General features: G+C 31.3%; 1 protein-coding gene across 1 annotated transcript; it reads right to left on the bottom strand.

Annotated features, from left to right (window-relative positions):
* Nucleotides 1-5,967: 5,967 nt before the first annotated feature.
* Nucleotides 5,968-22,132, bottom strand: LOC110646111 (ABC transporter G family member 39). Its single transcript, XM_021799449.2, has 20 exons — nucleotides 21,424-22,132; nucleotides 21,181-21,301; nucleotides 20,242-20,330; nucleotides 19,907-19,991; nucleotides 19,540-19,830; nucleotides 19,354-19,444; nucleotides 18,116-19,016; nucleotides 17,725-17,885; nucleotides 17,476-17,579; nucleotides 17,164-17,329; nucleotides 16,996-17,073; nucleotides 9,451-9,587; nucleotides 8,720-9,052; nucleotides 8,341-8,631; nucleotides 8,180-8,263; nucleotides 7,824-7,957; nucleotides 7,510-7,737; nucleotides 7,033-7,204; nucleotides 6,574-6,828; nucleotides 5,968-6,461 (listed from the first exon to the last, which is right to left on the bottom strand). Exons 1-20 carry the CDS (start codon nucleotides 21,771-21,773, stop codon nucleotides 6,192-6,194), a joined length of 4,341 nt encoding a protein of 1,446 aa, XP_021655141.2. The 5' UTR covers nucleotides 21,774-22,132; the 3' UTR covers nucleotides 5,968-6,191.
* Nucleotides 22,133-24,130: the final 1,998 nt, after the last annotated feature.

Genomic DNA, 24,130 nt, shown 5'->3' with positions numbered 1-24,130 from the left:
TTTAGTAAGAGAGAGAGTGGCGCTTGCAGCCAAGAAAATAGAGAGTACCAGAAGGTGGGGTGCTACGTGTGCAGTGGAGAGTTGCATGGCGATTGGGTTGTGGGTCTCATCTGACTCATTCTCCACCGTCAATCACCTCAAGATATTTTTTAGTTTGTTTTTTAAATGTTGAAAGATGAGAAATCTTTTTGCTTTTCCCCGTTTAGTGTGCGTATGATGGCATGGGGCTATCACTGTAAAGAGTTAAGCGGCTGTAAAAGATGAGGAACGAAGGGTGAGGCAATAAAAAGAGAAAACAGAAGTTTCAACGGCAATAAAAGTACCTACATGCTTTTAAATCACCATCTAGAGCTGCCTTAACACTATGTTTGGGAACGGGGGAAGGAAAATAAAAGAGGGAAGGGAAATAAAGAAGAGAAAAAGAAAGGAAAATAAAAATAATATAAAAATTATTTTTCTTTCCTTGTTTAGATGTTAGGCAAGAAAATAAAGAGGAAAAATAATTTTTTAAATAGTAAAATATATATTTTATTTTTTTTATTTGAAATTAAAATAAATAATTATAAAAATAAAAAAATAATTTTATGATTTTTTCATCCATTTTTTATTTAAAATGGAGAGAAAATAAATAGTAAATGTATTGGTTATTTTCCACCTTTATTTTTCACTCTTTTCAATTTTTCCTCATTCCCAAACAAAGAGAAGAGAGAAAATATATTTATTTTCTTTCATAATTTTCCTTCCTCCCTTATTTTCTTTCAATCCAAACAGCCTAAAGGCCAAACAAAATCGGTTATCAACGACGATCATTGTAAGAGATGGACATACATCGTGATCTCTTGATCTCGAATTGAAAATTGCCTTTCAAACTATGAGATTTTCATAATTAATTAATGTCAACATTTAAATTTTAATAATCTCAATTTCAAATAGCTAAATTTAATATAATTATTTTACTATTACTATAAGATATTATTAAAATATGTTTAATAAATTCTATTCATTTAATATGTTTTTTTTTTCAATAAATATTCGCATAAAAATATGGAACAAAAAAGGCTAATCTAATTATATATTCATTTTGCCATTAGTTAATTAATTTTGGCATTTAACTTTTCCCATCTAAGTATTTCAAAACATTTAAAAAAAATAATGTTAAAAAATAAATTAAATATTTAATTTAAGAAAAATCCGATAGGGCAGCACCGAAGCAAACAAGATATGAGGGAGTACTTGTTAAGACTCAGCACACCGAGTGGAAGGTGATAATTGAGAGCTAGAAGAATGATGCTGAACATGAAGGTTTTCACCAAAAGAATATGCCAGTTGCTCAAAGAAGAAAAGAATATACCATATTTGCCAATGCATCTCAGGATTCATGTAATAATAAGAAATTCATTGTCTTATAATGATGAAGTTTCAAATGATGACCACTAACCACAATGGTTGGCTGGCTTCTCAGTTAATTCCTGTGAGGCATCAGACACCAAAAGACACTACTTCAGTTAAAATTCACATCAGAAGGATGACTACAATATACATTTAAAGTAATTGGAGTGTTTAGATTACAAATCTCAGTAGATGAACATTGTTTCAAGTTGAAGGGAGTTAACAGAAGGCAAATGAAGCGAACCATCACCTTTGGGATTAGATTCTGCATGCTATATTTTTATATAAAATCCAATAATTTTCTATAATTGCCTTGAACTTATATAGTTATAATATTATTGTCCTTCAACTTTAAAATATAACATAAAATTCATTTAACTTTTAAATTTTGTATAATAAAATCCTTATGACTTTTAATTTTTAATTTTTCAATTAAATGCTGACCGGAACAGGTCCAATGTAACGCTCAGTCAGTATTTTTCTCTCATCTTTTATGCAAAGTGAAATTATTCTCTTTACACATGAAAAATTATTTTTTGTACATAAAGAAAATGATTCAATTTACTTTTAAAATTATCGCAAATATATTTTACCTTTTAAAATTATTAATAAAATAAATAATAATTTTTTTAAAAATGATAGAATAAATAATAAAATTATAGTATATAAATATAGAAAAAAAAATATTTAAAGTATAAAAAAAAATCTTAAATTTTTTTATTATAAATTTTAAGATGGAGATTTATAATGATTTTAAATTTATGTTGAATTTCTTTACTATTAAAATTTAGTAAATTATTTTTTCAATAATAATCTTATATGATATTTATTTATGAATATATATTTATGATAATGACTTTTACACCCATTATTATGTTCATTAATTATTTTTCATTTTACTTATCATCTTATTTATCTTCCTATCATAACTCAGTTTTATGTTGTCACCTTATTTTATAACTTAATTTTATAATATTTATATAGATGTTATATTAAGAATTAGAAAATCAAAAAATTATATTAATAAGTAATTAATGATAATAATATGACTAAAAATTTAGGAAGACCAATAAATTTTGGATGAGCCTTTTTTCCACAACCAAAATGGCTAATATCACAACTTTTTAAATACTATTTCAACTATTATACTAAATTGTCCTTTTATAATTTGAAATATATATATTTTTTTCCACATAAGAATATAAGACATTTCTATCAGTGCTATAAATAATTTTTTTTTCCCTTATAAATTAATTAACTATTCAGATTTCGCAAGTAAAATTTTAATGTGATATGTATTTAATTTTTCATTTTTCTACTTTTACAAAAAATAAACTATTTTTTCATATTAAAATAAATCTTTCTAAATCTTTTTTTTTTATGGCAAAGGCTAGTATTGTCATTTAATTTCTAATATATGTTACCTTTTTTAAAGACCTTATTTCTTTTGTATTTTATTTTTCCTAAAATCTGGTTTTGCAAGAATTTTTTTTTTAAATAAATGGATAAATTGTTATTTTAAGATAATAATTGTGATTAATTAGAAGTTCTATAAAAAAAATTTTCATAGCACCCAAAACTGTCCTAAAATGGGCCACAAATATATTCACTAGCTATTAAGATGAAAAAAAAATATAAAAAAAAATATAAAAAGTAAAATTTTTATATTTTGTATACACATTTAAAAGAGATTATATAAAAACATTTATAGCATATGATAAAGCTTTTCTGTTTGTGGAGATTCAAATATTTCCATTTAAAGAATCACATTGCAAAATCAAATAAATCACATTTTATTCATCAAATTCCCCTTATAGGGTTAGCAATACAAAATTTCTCAAAACACTTCTTAAAGCATTCAAAATTCGGCTCACTACCTTACTACAATAAAATTGATAGCCAACATCCGCTTTTCCATAATTATAAATTTATTTCACAATTTAAAATTATCAAATGCAAAGGAAAATCACAACTCATTCACATAAAGTTCATTCAAATCAATTACAAATTTAAAAACATAGGAAAAGGCAAGTTGTGCACAAACTTTCTATGAATCTCCTTATTTTTTTACTTACTTCTTCTTGCCCTTCAAAGCCTCTTTTTCTACTGAAAACATACAAGTAAAATGTCTCAATACTTATCCCAACTATTGCCAATAACTAATCAAAGAAATGTCTAATGAACCCTTAAGTTAACTTTGCAATTTCAAGGAGTTTTGGGTTGTGCATAGTTGTATACCCTGACCTTTGAACCAAATTTTAACCTAGTTTCATTCATAATTTGGTGAGGTGCTCTGCATGAAAATTGTTTCTCTATGTCTTAGTTTTATTTTCCTTTTTGAATCACTCAATTTGGAGTTCTGGATCTCAAGTTATGGCCAAAACATTAGACATTATTCCAGGTGCCATATCCTGAAATTTTAGGTTTTACAGATTTGTATCTTAACTTTGCATTCTGTATCCGGGCATCTTAATCTCATAATTTGGCCTTGGTTCCTAAAACAATGTTTTAGGCCTTTGTCTTAGGTTTCTAAATCATTTTGAATTACTTCAATTTGAGTTTTATAGAGAAAGTTATGGCTTGATAACTGTTCGGAGGTCATAGGACAAATTGGCTAAGGTGCAAAAATTATAGATTTGACATTCCTGACTTACCCTAACTTTCATAAAAACTGGGTTCTGGTCAGAACATGAAATTTTTAGTTCTATGTCTTATGAGAATTTTGACTTTGAAATTACTACATTTACAGTTTTGTAGCCCTAGTTATGGTAATTTTACCAAAACTGGTCGGATAGCTAATTGTTCAGGATTTCCAAGTTAGTCCAGAATCACGACAGGTTTGCTGGATTAACTTTGTCTAGCAAATTGGTTGAGTTATGGTCCTAATTAGGCTTCCTATCTTCAAGTAAATTGTTTTCCTATGTCTCAGGTTTCTATAGGTTCAGGAATCACTTAAATTGGAATTTCCTAGAGTGAGTTATGACCAATTTACTAAATACTGTTTATTTGGTCATTTCTGTCAGATCCAAAATTACAATTCCGGATTCAAGCCTTAATTAGGGTAACTTATAGTCATTTTCTTGGCAGGCATTACTTATGAAAGTTTTAGCCCTGTGTTTTATGTTTCATTTCCAATTGTTTTCACACCAATTGGAGTTGTGTAGCTCAACTTATGAGCATTTACGTACACTGGACTCAAGTGTCCAGAATTTCAGACCTAAAATTCATTTACTCTCCCAATAATTTCCTTCACCAACCAACTTCATTTCACAATCAATACACACCAAATGACCATAATTCTACATTAAAAACACTAATTGCACTTCATGGTACAAAACCCCCAATTTTTCCAAAACCCTAATTCCTCTTATCGAATTCATAAAATTTCATGTTAATTCAATACACAAAGCATACATATAACTTCACCTACACTAGAATCCATGTTCAATTTCATTAAACACATCAAAACCTCACTTCATCTAGGTTGGCCGAAAATTCCCTCTTAAGATTCAAGCAAGATTTTTATCATTTTACAAGTAATTTCCCCATAGTTAATTTAAATTTAACTAATTATACAAGAAAGGAGGCTTGAAAGTCAATTTACCTCAAGTGACCAATTTCCAATATTCCCTAATCTTTAATTTCTCTTGGTTCTTTCACTTCCAATCTTCTCTACCAAGATCAATTCACAATTTTCTCTCGAGGAGGTATGAAAAATATGGAATAATTTCAAGGTTTCAAAAGCTTTAAGTGAATAAAAATGAAGGAAGGAGTGTGAAGTGTGAGCCGGCCATATGAAGAGAGGAAGGAGATGATGGATAATGATGAATTAATTACAATTTGTCTTATATATAGTTATCACCTTTTTCCTAATTAAATTTTAATTGTGCCGTGATAATGTCATTGTAATGTCATAATTACAAAATTTTAATTTCCTAATCTCTTTATTTTTCTTTTCTTCCTTTCCCTACACTTCTTTATATTTTAAATTCTTTTTCAATATTTTAATCTCACTCAAATTAATGGACATTTAGGTCAAAAATCAACTCTTAGAGTGAATTGATCAAAATGCCCCTCATCGGATTATAGTTGATCTTTTTCTATAATACCGATTAAATTCATAACCCAATGGTCACTTAATTTTTATTATGTCTATCTCAATTAATTTTCATATTATTTTTATCATCAATGTAGCTTTGAATAGTACTATTCATAGACTGAAAATAGTACTATTTAGAACTCAAAAGTTTCGGGGTGTTACATATCTAATATACACACATTAATTATTATTAGTGATAAAATTTATAATTTTTTCATTTATAATTAATAAATATAGATATATGTTGATTTTATTTTAATTTTTATATTAAATGTTAAGAAATTAAAAAATGTTAAGAAATTAAAAAATCACATATAAATTGATGGTAATAATAAGACTAATATATATATATATATGTACATGTATATATATATATATAATATTAATTATGCATTAAGAAACTACAAGTTATGTATTAAATAGTAATAATAATAAAATAAAAGTAAAATTAAAAAATAAAAAAAAAATCTAATAAAGTATTACTTAAAAGTGAACTTATTTTAAAGATTAACTTTATTTTTACGTATAGAGAGACTAGCGATTGCAACTAAAAAGTGAAAACATTTATTGACACGTGTTAACCAAACCTTTATGAAAAGGCGGAGATTCCACGAGAATTTAAAAAAAAAAAAAAACAAAAGATACATTTGTTCTGCTGCAGTTGAAGACCAATGAGACTAATCCATTTAGTGTCGTAGCAGGTTTATCTCCTTTGGAAGTTAAGGAACTTGATGCCATATGCAAACACAAAGAAGAAAAGGAGAACCCAGCCAATATGGGCCACAGCAACAGCAGGAAGAAAGTCGTGATCAAAGCCCATGCTTTCTTTTAGGAATACGTTCAATGGCACATTACCAGCTCCAGGTATCTCCACAAGAACATTCTTGTCACCCACTTGAGATGCCACAAGGCCATATAATGTCCAAGCCACAGGAGAAGCCCAGTAGTACCATCTCCACCATATTGGTATTTGCTGTCAGAAATTAGCAAATATAAGTTTTTTTTTTTTTAAATACAAATTGATTGTTCACAATATAAATATTGGGAAGATAAAAATTGGAAATACAATGCAAGACATCACTTACAGTCCTGGGAATAAGAAAACCGGAGAACAAGTTCCACAAAGATACGAAGAAGGACATGGCAATGGCAGCAATTTGGTGGCCCGGAGTCAATGCAACAACCATCATCCCATACAATGTGAAGTACATGAAGCTTGTAATCATAAAGTAGATGAACCACAAGAAATTTTCGGCCTTCCACACGAAGCCAATCATGGAGTAAAGGATAACAGTGTAGATAATAGATTGAATTGCAACATAAATTGCCTCTATTGCCACCTGTAGAAATAGGAGTGGTTCCTCATAAAAATGGTTGGCAGTTAAATGTTTCTATGTGTTTAAATTATGATTAGTTCTTTGTAGTACAATTTTGTAAACAATTCAAGAAAAATTTTCACTTTCTTTCAGTTGTACTTCATTAAAAGTTCTATCTTTTCAGTTTAAGTTCAATACGAAGTGAAAGAGGTTATATTTTTATTTTACCTGAGCAAACGCATAAGGCAGTGCAGAATACATTCCCGCAGCTCTTTCACGGTAGAAAACTGTTCTTTCAATCGAAACAATAGGCTGCACTGAAGAAGCATTGCTTGCACCAAGGAAAAATACTGCAGCATACATGGCTCCCAAAAGATTCGTTAGATCTTGCTGTTTAGTACTGCCAACAGAAAATTTTCACTTAAGCCAGTGCAAATGCAGAATTTTCTGGCAGTAGAAGAAGCATTCCACTGACAGTAGTGCAATTTCTTAAAAATGAAAAAAAAAAAAATTAAAATTTTTAGTATAAAGGCTTAATTGAGTTGAGTTGAGTTGAAAAAAAAAAAAAATCTTTTGACAAGATAGGGAGCTGCTTCCAGTATATACTTATACAGGGTAATAACTTTCAAAATATGTAGGAACATTTACTACATACTTTCATATGCAATGTCAATTCTCATATGAGATAAAGAATTAAAGACTTACGTCTTTTGCCCTTTGTTCCAAAAGATGAGACCAAACAAAACTCCAATGACAATTGTCAAGAAAAAACGGATGGCATTATATTGAGGGTTTCTCCAGTAAGACCAATATTGTTTCCAAAAACATGCCATGCACTGAACAAGGAAAGATTGCGAGTATTTGGATGGGAAGTAGAGATCTTTTGTTCCTGGTGCTGGAGTGCTAAGTTCTTTGATAAGATCTTGATTCCTCCTGAGAGTGTTTCAAGAACAGAAAAGGAGTTAACTAGATATTTTTGGTCATTTACTCTCAAAAAATGGTACTACATCCAGACTTACTGACACAGAGAGGAGTTGACATAAATTTCTGCAAAATCCACATTCAGTTGTGACTCCATTGAATGAGTACTAATATCAAGCATCCATGTTGCAGGGTTGTATCCATCCTTGATCTTAGGAACACCGGGAATAGCCTGTAATAAGTTATGAATATCAGTCAATAGTGCAAATATTTGACATTGAAATACTGGCTGCTCTATATGATTGTTGGTTTCAAAGCCAAGAATTGATCAAGAATCTGCAAATGTAAAGATAACGATTACTTGTATGGATATTAATCATTACAAATAACTCCACTCTTTGATGTTAAATGAAATTAAAGATGACAACATTGAAAATTGACATATTCGCCTTACCTCAAAATATTCTATAAGCTTGTTAGAGTAGTGACCAAGGGGTCCAGCATAAATGATTTGACCACCTCTTTTCATCAAGACCAACTGCAAGCAGAAAATACCTTAAAAACACAGACACAAAAATTAGCAAAACTCAAGAAGCACTAAGATTTGATATATACCTCATCAAAAGCCTCAAAAATGTCTATGCTTGGCTGGTGAATTGTGCATACAACAGTTCTCCCCGTATCCACAGTGTTTCTCACAGTACGTATAACAATAGCAGCAGCTCTGGCATCAAGGCCAGAAGTTGGCTCATCCATGAAGATAATGGAGGGATTAGCAACCAACTCTACGGCTATTGTCAACCTCTTCCTTTGTTCTGTTGACAGACCATTCACTCCTGGAAGTCCAACTAGGGCATCTCTTATCGGATTTAGCTCAACCAACTCCATAACTTCTTCAACGAACATCTATATAAATTACATTGGAATCATTAGACAACAATTCAAAGAACTAATTAATTTAGATAGAACTAAATGGCTAGGAAATGCTGCATGCCTTTCTTGTTTTTGCATCTACGTCATTAGAAAGGCGAAGCCAGGCAGAATATAAGAGAGATTCATAAACAGTAACATTTGGTGAATGAATGTCATTTTGTTCGCAATAACCACTGACACGAGCAAATGTTTCTTGGTTCTTTGGGTAGCCACCGATGCTAATACTTCCTTCAATGTACCCACTGGTCTTTCTTCCAGCTAGGACATCCATCAACGTAGTCTTCCCGGCACCACTCATACCCACCAGTGCTGTTAGTATCCCTGGTCTGAAGGAACCACTAACATCTTGTAACAGTTGAAGACGCTTCTCTTGAATTCCTTCATTCTTCATTTCCTGTTATGTAAAAATAAAAACTTTTCATCTGGGTGTTGGCTCAGAAGAACACTTCACATGCTCCAACCGAGGGGAAAAAAATCATACACGTATGAGAATAGAACTTGTGTGATCTGAAAACTAGAGGAACCTATCAATCTAGCATGAGATTTTTAGAGTGCAAACCACTGTGTATTAGGACTGGAAACCAAAATCCTACATATATTGTTTGTACCTAGCTTATAAAAATAAAATATCGTCATATCTGAGACTGTATTTCAGATAATGGACACAACTATACTCAACATTGATGGTAAAAGCTGAGAGATACGTTTTCTAATAAAACAAAGAAACTCTTCTGAACCAAAAGGCTGTATGCAAACATCAGAGAATGAAACATTTCGAAAGGAGTGACTTACAGCAGGCATGTCCACATAATAGTTCACATGGTTGAATGCCAGTGAAAGGGGTTGGAAGGGTAAAACCATTCCTCTTTTGGATGAACTACCCGCAGCACCAACACTTTCTGAAGAACTTTTAATTTCCATTTCAATACCTGTAATTGTTCACAACTTTAGGCATATCCGTATATATCCGTATATCTTTTTCTGATTCTAACATATGAACTTGTTCATTAGCGTGTTGTGATTAGTAGGAAGATTTGCTACGCATATACACCAACATGTTAATGTCTTTTCTTTCTTTTTTTACCACTTAAATTTTTTTTGAGTCACATTTGTATTGTTAGAAGAAAGAATACAAGTAATGAAAGAAAAGATTGTGTATTTATCTGTATCTTATTTACAGAGATATTACATCTATTTATACATGAGAATATGAGCTAATTTAGACAAGAATAATAATTGTTGTAATTATGCTACACAAATCTCCTATAATCATGCTAATTGCTGTAATTATGCTACACAAATCTCCTATAATCATGCTAATTGCTATAATTATACTACACAAATCTCCTATAATCATGCTAATTACTGTAATTATGCTAACACCCCCCTCAAACTCAAGGTGGTAGCACAGGTGCCAACTTGAGTTTACTTAAGAGATCCTGAAAGCGAGCGGGAGGATGCGTTTTGGTAAATATATCAGCGGTTTGGCTGACAGAGGAGACAAGAATCAAACATATGGTGCCATGAGCAACATGATTGACGTAAAAAATGACGATCAATTTCGATGTGTTTGGTACGCTCATGAACTACATTATTATGAGAAATCTGTATGGCACTTCTATTATCGCAATGAAGCATTGTGGCAGAAGAATGAGTGACACTCAAATCAGTTAATAACCACCGTAACCAAAGTAATTCAGATGTAGCATCAGCAAGAGCACGATATTCAGATTCTGTACTAGAATATGCAATAACAGTTTGCTTTTTGCTACCCAAGAGATAAGAGAATTATCCAAAAAGAAACAATTACCAGTTGTAGAGCGATGATCTGTCAGATCAACAGCCCAATCAGCATCAGAATAGCCAGATAATACCAAGGAGGAGGTAGCGGAAAAGTGCAAACTATGAAAAAGAGTGCGTTTGATATAACGAAGGATTCGAAGTACTGCAGAGAAATGAGTTGAGCGAGGAGCAGACATAAACTGGCTGACCAGATGAACAACATATGAAATATCAGGTCGAGTAACTGTGAGATAAACAAGACTCCTGACAAGCTGTTTATATAAAGTTGGATCATCAGGAGGAGTGCCATCAAGAGGTGTAAGTTTGCAATTGAGCTCCAATGGGGTTGATACTGTTTTGCTATCAGTGATGTCTGCTCGAGAAAGTAAGTTGGATGCATATTTGGCTTGAGATAGATAATAGCTATCAGAATTTTGAGAAACTTCAAGACTCAAAAAATAGCTAAGAGAACCCAGGTCTTTCATTTTAAAATGCTGATTGAGATAATGTTGTAACTCTGAAATACCAGATGAATCATCTCCTGTTATTATCATATCATCAACATAAAGCAACAAAAAAACAATACCACTGTCAGTTCGGCGAGTGAATAATGCAGAATCATGTGGACTAGAGAGAAAACCAAGTTGAGCAAGAGTGGAACTAAATTTGGCAAACCAGGCCCTGGGAGCTTGTTTTAATCCATATAAAGCTCGCCGAAGTTTGCAAACCTTATGAGGAGAATGATAACCAGGAGGAGGATGCATATAAACCTCTTCTGTTAAATCACCATGAAAAAAAATATTTTTGACATCCATCTGGAAAAGTTTCCATTTACGAACTACAGCAATAGCTAAGAGACTGCAAATAGATGTTAATCGGGCCACTGGAGCAAAAGTTTCTTCATAGTCGATACCATACTCTTGAGTGTACCCTTTGGCTACTAAGCGAGCTTTGTAGCGTTCAATAGTTCCATCAGAACGGGTCTTGATTTTGTAAATCCATTTGCAACCAATAGGGGTCTTGTTTGGTGGAAGATCAACTAAATCCCAAGTATGAGTTTTCTCTAAAGTCTGAAGTTCGTCAGTCATAGCTTGCTGCCAAAGAGGGTCAGTACTTGCCTCACGATAAGACCGAGGCTCATGAAGAGTTGCAATAGTAGAGTAACAGTGAAAATCAGAAAGATAATGAGTAGTTTCTCTTACACGGGTAGAACGACGAAGAGTAGTGCTAGGAGGAGATGCAGGCGCAGGTACTAGATCAACAACTGGTGCAGATTCAATAGGGGCAGGTGTAGTTGGGCTAATATTGAGCACATCACAATCACCTAGATCAGGACTTGGAAACAGCTCTTTGGAGGAGTCAGTGAAAAATAGAAAGTCAATATTGACAGAGTGATGAAATTTGAAAAAAGAAGAGAACATAGTATTGTCACAAAAGGTAGCATGACGAGAGATGCGTAACTTATTAGAAACAGGATCCCAACAATGATACCCTTTGTGTTCAATGCCATAACCAAGAAAACAACATAGATGAGCACGAGGTTCTAACTTGGTATGTTCATGAGGTTATAAAAGAACAAAAGAAACACATCCAAAAGGTTTAAGGATGAAATAGTCAGGAGGTTGTCTAAACAACTTTTCAAAAGGAGATAAATTATGAAGAACCAAGGTAGGAAGACGGTTAATAATATAAACAGCATGAAGAGCTGCTTCTCCCTAAAATTTTTTTGGACATGAGGCAAAAAGAAGAAGAGTACGTACAGAATCAAGAATATGGCGATGCTTGCGTTCAGCTCGCCCATTCTGTTGAGAGGTGTGAGGACAAGAACGTTGAACAACGGTGCCTTGTTGACTAAGAAACTGAAGTAAAGAAGAATTCCAATATTCCATGGCATTGTTTGTTCGGAGAATTTTAACGTCACAAGAGAACTGAGTTTAATCATTTTTGCAAATGTGATGTAAATTTGTGATAACTCAGATCGATGTTTCAAATTGAGGAGTTTTATCCAAACTGAGACGAGTCTCTTCAAAAATAATCTCTTGAATAGCAGTATCCAATGATGGGAGTGGATTTTGATGTGGCAGGGATGCTCGAACGGCCTCATATTCTGATCGAAGAGCCATTAGAACTTGAATGAGATGAAGAAGATCTTCACTAATTTTGGCCTGAGATATTTGATTCCAAATGGGTTGGACTTGGGCAAGAAAATCATTCACAGATTGACCTGTTTCTTGTTTCAAATTATGAAGAGTAGTCCACAACTGATAATAGTGGGCAAGTCCAGTGGTCTAATATTGATTAGCCAAAAAATCCCAGATTTCTTTTGCAAAGTCATAATTAGCAAATTGGATGTGGATGGACGAGATAGAGGTATTGCGAAACCAGGTGATGATTTGATGATTTTTACTATCTCAATCCTCAAGACGTTCAACAAATTTTGCATCAGTTTCATCGTTCTCTCTTGTCGGCGTAGATATCAGTACATCAGTTTCATCGTTCTCTCTTGTCAGCGTAGTGATATCTCCGGTAACAATACGCCAAAGCTTGCGACCTATCAAAAAACTTTTCATTCCTTGAATCCAAATATTATAGTTGGAACCAGTCAGAACTGTTGCAATAGGTTTTGAAATATCAGATTTCTCCATTGATAACAAAATGAGGAGAAAAAAAAATGGTATAATAACAGGAATGAAAGAATGAACCAGAACAGGTTGTAGAGAGAGAAGAGAGACCCCAGAAACTAGAAATAAAAGTTTTACGGCTTTGATACATGTTAGAAGAAAGAATACAAGTAATGAAGGAAAGGATTGTGTATTTATCTGTGTCTTATTTACAGAGATATTACATCTATTTATATATGAGAATATGAGCTAATTTAGACAAGAATAATAATTGTTGTAATTATGCTATATAAATCTCCTATAATCATGCTAATTGCTGTAGTTTTACTACACAAATCTCCTATAATCATACTAATTATGCTAACATGTATTAATATGTATGCTATCTATTCATCCATTTATAATATTTTATTGAAAAATTATTGTGTAGTTCCTGTGCACCAAGTCATAGACATGATTTAATACACCTGACCAAACAAATAATAACACGTCAACTATAAAAAGGTAAGTAAAAAATTTATCATAAAAATAAAATAATTTTTTGTCAAATAATATATATGATGTATCTTATTATTGTTGATTGGGTATACCATATCACCTGATGACATGATACATAGAAATTATTGTATAATTTTCCTATTTTATTATTGCCAAACATTGTGGAAATTTGTCTTGATTAAGTTTATGATATCATGTCGACATCAATTTTGTGCAATTATAACTTAAGCGCAAGCACCCATATTTAGTTCTTGATTCGTGCAAGTAGACCTGGCCAGAGCTGTTCAGGCAGGGTGAACGTTCGATTACCCGAATTCGATCTAAGTTTTTTACCAGTCAAGATTTTAATCTGTTTCTTACTGTCAAAATTTTAATCGATTTTCAAATATTAATTGTATCGAATAAAAAAAAATCAAACCGACACAAAATTAAAAATATTTAATAAATTATCATTTACAACCGAATTAATTAAAAAATATAATGCATATTTTATATAATTAATTAATTATTAATAACATACTTATAATTATTTTTAATTATAAAAAATAATAAATATAATTTATTATTAATAAAATAATTAAAAATTAAATGTTATTAATATAAATATAAATAATATATTATTAATAAAATTATAATAATAGATTAATTTAATAAAAATTCAGATATTTCAATTATCAATTAATGTTAATTGAATCAATAATAAAAATAAAAAAAAATTAAAATTATGAATTGAAAGCGAATTAAATTTATTTTTACTAAAATAATTAAATTTGATTGATTGAGTTTGGATACTAAATTATAATTAAATAATGTATATCCCCATGTTCATGTCTTGAACCGGAGTGAACTCTATTTTGGTAAAATTTGGGATCGGCCCTAATCAAAACTGCGACCTAATCATATGGTTTGTGGGTTTGGACAGGCCTAGTAGCTTATATACAATGTTTTGTCTTGTTTTTTTTTTAGCCTCCTCTCCCAATCCTAAATGAAACTAGATTTGACTAACGGTTCAAATCATGTTTTTTAAATGGTGACTTGGGATCACGAGAAGGCACCACGTGGCCTATCATGCACCATATGGCACGCACAGAAGGTGCCACATGGCATCTTCCTGCGTAAATGTCTCTTCTGCTTTTAAATTTATAGGCGTTGGTGCCTCCAACTAGAGGTGGCCACGGTTCGGTTTCGAATCGGAATCGAACCGGAACCGGTTCGGTCAAAATCGAACTGAAACCGGTCAAAACCGGAACCGGCTTCAAACCGGACTGAAACCGTGCTTCTACGGTTTGGTTCAGGTTCATAATTTTTAAAAACCGTGAACCGGCGATTCCGAATCGGATTGAACCGACAATTCCGAACCGGACCAAACCGGCGATTTAAATACAAAAAATTCAATAAATACTTCATTCTACTCCTAATTCATTTATATATATATATATATATATATATATATATATTATTAATTCTCTACATTCTCTTTAATTCTTAATACTCTTTCAATTTCTCTCAAATTTTCTAAATAATTATTTTCTACACTCCTTTTAATTCTCAGTACTTTCACAATTCCCCTACTTTATTATTTTTATACTCACTGAAATTTTTAATACTATCTCAATTACTCTGTTATTATTTTATATCTTCAATAAAATTTTCAATACTCTCTATTTTGATTTTTTTTTCTTTTATATTTTTTTAATTATTAATTATCATATAATTTTTTAAAAAATGACAAATAATACTCAATTCAACTAAGCTTTTATCCCAAAAATTTATTGGGGTCGGCTATATGGATTCTTTCTCCACTCTAAACGATTTTGGGTTAAATCCTCGGAAATGTATAATGCTTCTAGGTCATGTTGTACTATTCTCCTCCAAGTCGGTTTAGATCTACCTATTATTTTCATTATATCATCAACCCAATATGCTCTACTTGTCTAATTGGAACTTTTTTATGTCTATGCTTCATATGACCAAACCACCTCAATCTCCCTTCTCTCAACTTATAACTGAAAATTTTGATTCCTCTAAATCCTAAAGGGATACATAGGTAAAATTAAGTTTATGCACCTTTTTCTATTTTTTTTTAAATTAGTTTTATCTCTAGTTTTTTAATAAGTTCAAGTCTTTGCTTATTAAATTTTTCTTAAAAATAAGTTATTTTTATTCTTATTTTTCTTATTTTATTTTGATTGAAAGATTTTTAAGAAAAATTAAAATATTTTTACAAATATAACTTAAATTCTAAATTAATAAAATTTTTCAATAATTTTTTCCTTTAAGTTGCTCTTAAACCGCCCATAAACCGCTTTCAAACCGTCTTGAATTGTCATTTTTCGAACCGTCCTTTAAACCGTTTTAAACCGGGGCTCGAACCGGAACTGGCGGTTCAAGAACCGTCTTCCGAACCGTCCCATGACGGTTTGGTTCAGGTTCATGATTTCATTGAACCTGAACCGGCGATTCAGGAACCGTAACCGGCGGTTCCTGAACCATGGCCACCCCTACTCCCAATCGTCATTTTACTATTTGAAGGCTTTTGTTTTTCATTTGTTTCTTTATTTTCTTTCTTTGTTTTTTGGGTCTTGCGAAAAGATAAATTTGCTCCTTATAACAATTTAGTAACAACTAATTTTTAAGGCATTTTAGAAATATGAATATTTATTTTTTTTCCTAAAATACCACACATTTCATGTCAATTTACATATTTCCTTTCAATTTTTATCCCTCTTCACTTCCTAATAATTTAACATTTTCCACTCTCTCAATTCTCACTCTATTTTTTTTTAATTTTTTCCTCTTAGGTAACAAAATAGATATATATTTTTTTCTTTTTAATATTTAAGTTTTTAAAAAATACATTTGTTGTATTTTTTTAATGTATTGTAATGAATTTTTTTATATATTGTGTATTTTTTCTTTCACTTATATAATTTTTCTTTTCCATTTTGTAAGATAAGAAATAACATTCATTATATTTTTTTCATGTGTTGTAATGTAAACTAAAAATGTATAATATTTAAGAATTAATAAAGTTAATTGTTGAATTATGTTGTTGCAATTTAAATTTTTGTTCCTAATTTTAAAAGGAAACAAAATTTCTCAAACTTTTATTAGAAAAAATTCTGGTCGGTTCAGTCTAGAATCGGACCAAATTAGACTGAAAAGCAAAGTTGAAACTGTCTCAAACTGGAACCACCATTAAACCGGACCAAATCTGATTCTAAACCAGAATTGGTTGGAACCATATAGGGCCTATATCCGAATCCCGTTCATTCCCTTTCTAATAGACCGCATGTTCCTGCCCAAAACCAGTCCGGACCAATGACCAGGTCTACGTGCAAGTGTGAAATATATTTAGTAACCATGTCATATGGAAAAAATAAGAAGAGATGCTAAGGTTGCTGCAAAATAGAAGAGGTTAAGAAAAAGACATAACCTTCTGTTCGATATTTTCCTGAGTACGACTTCTTCTCCTTATCTTCATCAACGATGACAGTTTTTGAATCACCCAGAGCTGAAATTAAATTCTCACATAAGAGGCTTCTCAACCTTACTTCATCTTGGTACTAAAATCCTTGAGCAGGTATGAGGTGAGATGACTTACGATTCAAGTAACTCAGTGCGACAATAAATAAGATGTTGAATAGGAAAGAAAACGCAAATAGTGCTCCAATACAAATCCAAAACCAGTAGTCATCAGTAAAAAAGCCTCTAGACTTCAAAAGTACTTTGCCAACTGTAGGTGCATCAATTCTGGTATCTGGATTGGGCTGGCATTAATTAGGCAACAGTTAGCAAGATATAACAATAAATTATTAGTCTCCCAACCATATAATTTAGATTACATAGGAATGTGCCCATCCTTAATAGAATGAAAATTTCTATTGAAGACAATCAAAGTATGAAGAAATCTTACTGCGCTCCATCTTTCATCTAGGAATTCATTCATGACAATAGCATTCTGTCCATACATCATAGGAGAAACATAATAGCCCCAAATCATCACAGGTGCAATGTCATCTGTAATCATAATGAAAAGACTGATATAATATAATTTATTTGCAAAGAATCTCAAATATGCACATTTTTTGTTAAATTTTTATCCTTAGGCTAATGCCTTGATTTAACTACAAGATTCAATATTGAGGAGTAGTCGACTACTTACTTTTGGCAACAACGAATCCTCCAAGCACAAAAACCAGAAGCAAGGTGAAGGTTCCAAGTGTGTTTGCAACAACTTGTGTTCTTCCAATAGCAGCAATGAAACGAAAGAGGGACAGCGCCATCTGATGAACACTAAAAAATGCCAGGAACTGTCTGAAGAACCTGAAGAAATTAAACAAAGTGTTGTTGCTAAAAGTTACAGCAATAGTAAAAGATATTGAATTCCAGTTATCTTTATATCCAGAGCAGAAAAACATAAATTGAAAGTCCAACATCCAAATAGGTTGTCTACTCTAACCACAGTAGGGAAAGGAATCAAGTTGTCAACCTATTCATTGGACAACAATTCATAAAAGCAACTAGAAAATTTGAAACCTTTTGAGATTATTTACCTTCTAGCAGAAGGAGCAAAACCAATTGTATAGTATGTTAGCACAATCCATATCCCTGATTCCAGGAGCGATAATGGGATTCTAAGGACCCATATAGGTAAGCCAAATGCCCATGCAGGAAAGAACAAGCAGTCCCTCTGTTTGAAGAAGACCGGAAGCCTGAAAACTGTCATTGCAAGTTCTGCCATCCCATTAAACATCACATTAATTAGGCTAAAAAACAGCGCTCCAAAGAATTTTTGTCCGTCTGCAACAGTGCCCACTTTCATTTTTGTCCTTAGGAACACCGTGAAAGCAATTACGGACATGATTGTTATTTGGGTCGTCTTGAATATATACACAAAGGAGCTTCGCTTCATCAGCAGCCATTCTCTTGAGAAGCATGCTCGGAACAGTTCCCAATTTGAAATGCCATACTTGTCCATCACCAGTGCAGCAGGGTGAACTTTTGATTTATCATACGGAACATTAAGATCTGATGCAAGTTGTTGGCCAATGTGGAATGAGCCGAAGCCCTGCACAAATTCAGGAACCGAGATAAATCCGTAAGGTTGATCCCTCTTGCACCAATATTGTTCTTGGTCCTTCTTGGAAGTTACTTCTTGCAGAAAGTCAGCAACTCCTTTCCTTTCAGGACACTTGAAACCCATGTATTCAAAGAATTCAAGGACATTTGCGCGTGGACCTTGATAGACAATCTGACCTTCCGAGAGTAAGATAATGTCATCAAAGAGTTCAAAGGTCTCCGGTGCTGGCTGCAGAAGAGAAATGATCATGGTTACATCCATAATATGAACCATTTGCCTCATGAACCTACATATCTGAAAAGTGGTGGAACTGTCCAGTCCCGTTGATATTTCATCCATTAAAAGGACCTTTGCTGGTCCCACCAGCATTTCTCCTGTATTCAGTTCACACAGCAACTATTAGAATAGTTCTCGAGCTGCCAAAACTGCGAGAAACAGCTACTAAGAACATGGCAAGTCAAAAGAAAACAAAGCCAAAAAAAAAAAAGTTCGTAGCGTTATAGAAACCAGAATCATTGGCATTTAACTAGTCATTTTTCCAGAAAGAATGGACCACTAAATAAAAACGATTGTTGTTATAAGATTTTGGATTCTTTTATTTTCAGCAAATTATATTTGACCAACAACAGTATTGATCGAGTATAATTATCCATCCAGAGGACTAGAGAAGGAATTTATTTCTTTTGCTTAACCTTTTCTGATAGAACATACCAGTGGTCACACGCTTCTTTTGTCCTCCAGATATACCTCTGCGCATGTCATCCCCAACCATAATATCCGCACAAATATCTAATCCAAGTATCTGTTAAAGATTCAAGAGGAATCAGTCTTTGAAGTTCAGCACAAAAGGATAAGAATAAGAGACGGATGCCACAGCTTGGAATGCAGAAAACAAACCTTGAGAATGTAATCTGTGACCAAACTAGTTTTTTGGCCTGACACTGCTGTGGCTTTCATGAATGCATCAATCTCGGGATCTGGCTTAATTCCTGCATCCTTCTCTCGTCTCGAAAGTTCTGTCAGCATTTCATATCTCGTGCCCACCCCTAAGCAGCGTCCAGAGAAATCGAATGTTTCTCTTACGGTCATCTCTCCATTGTGAAGATCATGTTGACTAATGTAAGCACAAGTTCTCCGAGGAATGAACTCATGCAATTCATGACCACAGTAGGTGATTTTCCCAATTTCCTGTTCATAAAAATCATCCAGATACCAAATAAATCTAAAATACAAACATAACCAGTCATGCAAACAAGAGATATACCTTTAAATTCGGATCAAGTTTCCCAGCAAGTGCAAGCAACAATGTTGTTTTCCCAGCACCTGGGGGACCAAGCAGTAGGGTCATCCTAAAATTTACCACATTGAGCAATAATTAATTCAAAGACTGCGCTAAGAACAAAAAATAAAGGATCCATTTCACACAATTAAACAAAAAATCAACATTTCCTATCAATTAACAGAAACAAGATTATGACCAGTATTTTTCTGTCTTGACAGTTTGCCTACTTTTTGTACAAATTACAATGGCACCACTCATTCTGGATTTTCTAGTCCAAAGTGTGAATTAGAAAATGTGCACAATGTCCAAAAAGATACCTCGACGGTTTGACGATTCCACTGATATCTTGAAGAATCTGGATTTTTCTCTTTTTTGATGGAGCAAGCCGAATCAAACCAAGAATGTTCTACAACAAAAATTAAAACAGGAAAATAGAATCAATGATGATTTGAAGTCATTAATATTTAAGCTGATAAAATGTCATCTCAAGTCAACATGGTAACTACAGGAGATATCAAATATCATTTGACGGTCATGACCAACTTACTCAAAATAATAAAATTCACCAGGAGAAAAAAAAATTCAAATTTAAGCCTTATTTATTTATTTATTTTGAAGAAAATATTTATCATATTTTTTTCATTTAAAATATTAATAAAAAATAAAAAAAAATTCACTTATTTGTAAAAAAAATGACTTCTTATTTTTTATTTTTTAAATTTTAATAATCTTATTAAAATATAAAAACACTTATATATATAACATAAATACATATAATTAATTTAATATTATAATCAAACAACAAAAAAATATAAAAGGTATTTTCTAAAAAAAAATATCTTCATAAAAAATGTTTTGGCATTTTTTAGCCTTTGAGACACTCAATAACATAATCTTAAAATAAAATTAAATATTCAAAGTCATTTTTCAAATTTTTAAATTTTCTTATAGTCATTGGTTTAGTATTATAATCAAATAATAGGAAATATTTTTATAAAAATATTTTTTTATAAAACAATTTCCATATAAAATATGAAAATATTTTCACCCAAAACAAATAGTTAAGAAGGATGGCAAAATAAATATAATTTTTAAAAAAATATACAATTTTGACAAAACAAAAGCTTAATTTCCCTTCAAAAAAAAATTGCAGTTCATTAATTCTATTAGTCTAATGACCAAAACAAACATATAAAAAGTTTAAAATTTTACAAATCAAAAAGGAAAAATTTTAAAAATTAAAAAAAAAAAAGCACCTCAATCGCGTTTAGAGTAGTGTAAAACAGGGTAGGAAGAGCTCTGCTCCCTATATGCACAACACCCTCCACTGATAAATGCTTATACCGGACTTCAATCTTTGGGATCTCAATCCCCACCCTAAAACAAAAATTAAACCAAATAAAAACTCTCAAATACACAAATTCACAGTTAAAAACTAAAAATAAATAATTAAAATTAAAAATATATATATAAAAAAAATTAAAAGGTTAATAACTGACCTATCAATCCTGTCTCTAAGTCTCCTAAGAAACTTCTCATTATCACCTTCAGCATCCTTGAGTATGCTATCCATCAACTGTTTCTTATCTTCCATTCCAAGATTCCTTATATCCACCTCATTTTGAATAACTTTTCCATTATCAAGTACCTGTCTCAGCATCCCTTTCCTCATCCTGTCATATGTCGGCAACCTTTCTATGGCGGCCCATCGGAGCTCCTCCTCGTCCTCTTCCCGCCTCATACACCGGTTAAAAACATCCGGCTGGGTCCAGCTCCGGCGGCTGCCGAAGCTCCTCCTGCTTCCCGTCGATGACCTTGCCAAATCATCTCCAGCTATAACCGCCGCCATTGCCGGTGGCACAGTCTATTTCCTTTTTTCAGCAGAATTTCCTTCAAGTCTTAACCGCTTAGTATTACTCTTGACGTTTCGAAGCTAAAGAAAATCACAATCCGATCGAAACGCGATTAGACCTTAACTCGTCGAACGGGCGATGGCCGCCGGCGGAAGGCAAAGAAAGCATGTGAGTCGACGTTATGATATATATACTCAACAAGTGTAAGACGAAAGCAAAGCAAAGGAAGCGGCGCGAAACAAGGAGCAGAGGGAAAATTATTTGTTACTTAACGTGAAGAAGGGAGCGCAACGGGCTTAACCGTTTGAATTTACAGAGGAATAAAGTGGTTGCAATCCACAGCTCACATGGTCATGTCAACCTGTATTTTCGTAATTTCAGTTCTTATAATTTTTTTTATTTTTTTTATTTTTCACTCTATATTAATGATAACTTTTTAAAATTTTGAATGAAAATTTAAATTTTTAATTTTCATTATTTACCTTTTTATTTTTCACTCTATATGTTTCGATTGTGGGGTTAGCTTATCATGCCCTTTACTTGAACTGTCATCATTTGTATTTTATTTGATATTTTAATTTTATAAAAGTACAATTATTAATATCTATAGTGGGTAAATGTGTAGACATGATTTATACACATTTTAATTTTTTCAAACATTTTTATAAATATCAAAAATTCAATAATTACAATTTTATAAATTTATTTGTTTAATAGTCACAATTTTATAAATATTAAATATTAAATATAAAATGTTACTAATCAATATATCAATAAAAATGATGTTACATAAAAAAAATAAATTAAAGCAACAATAATATAAAAGAGTCAACCTTTTAATACAAGTTGTGGGGGGCATAGACTTGAAAACATCAAACACCTAATGACCTATGCATTAAATTCACTCGCTTATAGAGCCTGACATTGTTATTACAACTATTATTGAGTAAAGTATTTTATTAAATCTATTAATTATAAAATATTTTAAATTAAATTACTTATAATTTAATTATAAAAAATTTTAAAATAAGTAAATAAAATTTTAAATTATATTTTAATAATATTTAAAATAATATTTCTTTTAATACATATATGATTAATTTTTTTGTCAATAAATACTAATGTCTAACTCAGGCAAGAATTTGATTATTTACCCTCATCTTTTATGGACTGATAGATAAAGCTATCTCCACTTTCATTAGTTAGGGTTAGACCACAAGCAATAAATTGTAAAAGCCCACCCCACAATATGCACAAAAAAGAAAGTGGGTGTTGTCTTCAATCTTCATCCACCTATGGTATTTTCCTTTTTTCCAAGATAAATCACTTTTTTAATTAATAATTAAATTATTAATTTCTTAATATACCCTCTCTCAAAATTTTTTTTAATATACCTCAATTTAATGTATATTAAAAATTAAAAATTCATTATTTTTTGAGAATAATTTAATAATACAAATCATTTATTTTGAAATAAGTAAAAGATATATTAGGCAAAAAATATAAAATTTATTATTTTAATTATAAATAATAAATATTATGTCAAAGTCAGTCCAGTGCTTTAATTTAGTGCAGAATCTTTATTTTCTTCAGAGATTTTACTGCTCAGTAACAATTAATGGGGGACCAACCTCTGGAGATTGCTTAATGGAAATTAGAACTTATCTATCCAGGTGGGTCTTTAACAATTTGGCCATTTTATAAATTATTTATTTAACGAAATACTATGATGATTAATGTAATTGAGATTTTGTTTAAAATTATTTTTTATCAAAAAATATATTTTTAAATGATGTTGAAAAAATTAACCTAAAAATAATGCGCTTTTAACTCACGCTATGAGTCATATATAAATATATACATATTTTAAATATTTGATTATGAATTTAAATTTTTCTTAATAAATTAGTAATATTTTAATTTATTCTACTAATTTTTTCATCAATTAATCTAAGTTTTATTTATTAGAAAATTTATAAATTCTTAATTATAATAAAACTATGTGTACAATAGAATTTTGCATATCACTTATAATCATATTATATTCTTTATTTGAATTGCTATTCAATTCATGACTTAAATTTATTTGGTTTAGTTATTAAATGCGGTTGGCAAAAAAAATAATAATTAAAAATTAACTTTAAAGCAAGCTCTAACTTTGAAGGTTTTTTTTTTTTTTTATGTTAAATAATTCCAATGTAGTCTTCTAGTTTGACCTTTTGTTGTCCTGCCTGGATTATGGGATCATCAATATTCAGCCACCAACCATCAAGTCAGGCATGAAAATGAAGAAGCTAATAATGACAAATAATAACGACAATAATGAAGTGTTAAAAAAAGAATGGCAAGCCAG

This window comes from Hevea brasiliensis, chromosome 5 (genome assembly GCF_030052815.1).
Source record: "Hevea brasiliensis isolate MT/VB/25A 57/8 chromosome 5, ASM3005281v1, whole genome shotgun sequence".
NCBI lineage: Eukaryota > Viridiplantae > Streptophyta > Magnoliopsida > Malpighiales > Euphorbiaceae > Hevea > Hevea brasiliensis.
Note: the sequence above shows the minus strand (reverse complement) of the source record. Positions and strands in the feature narration are given on the sequence as shown.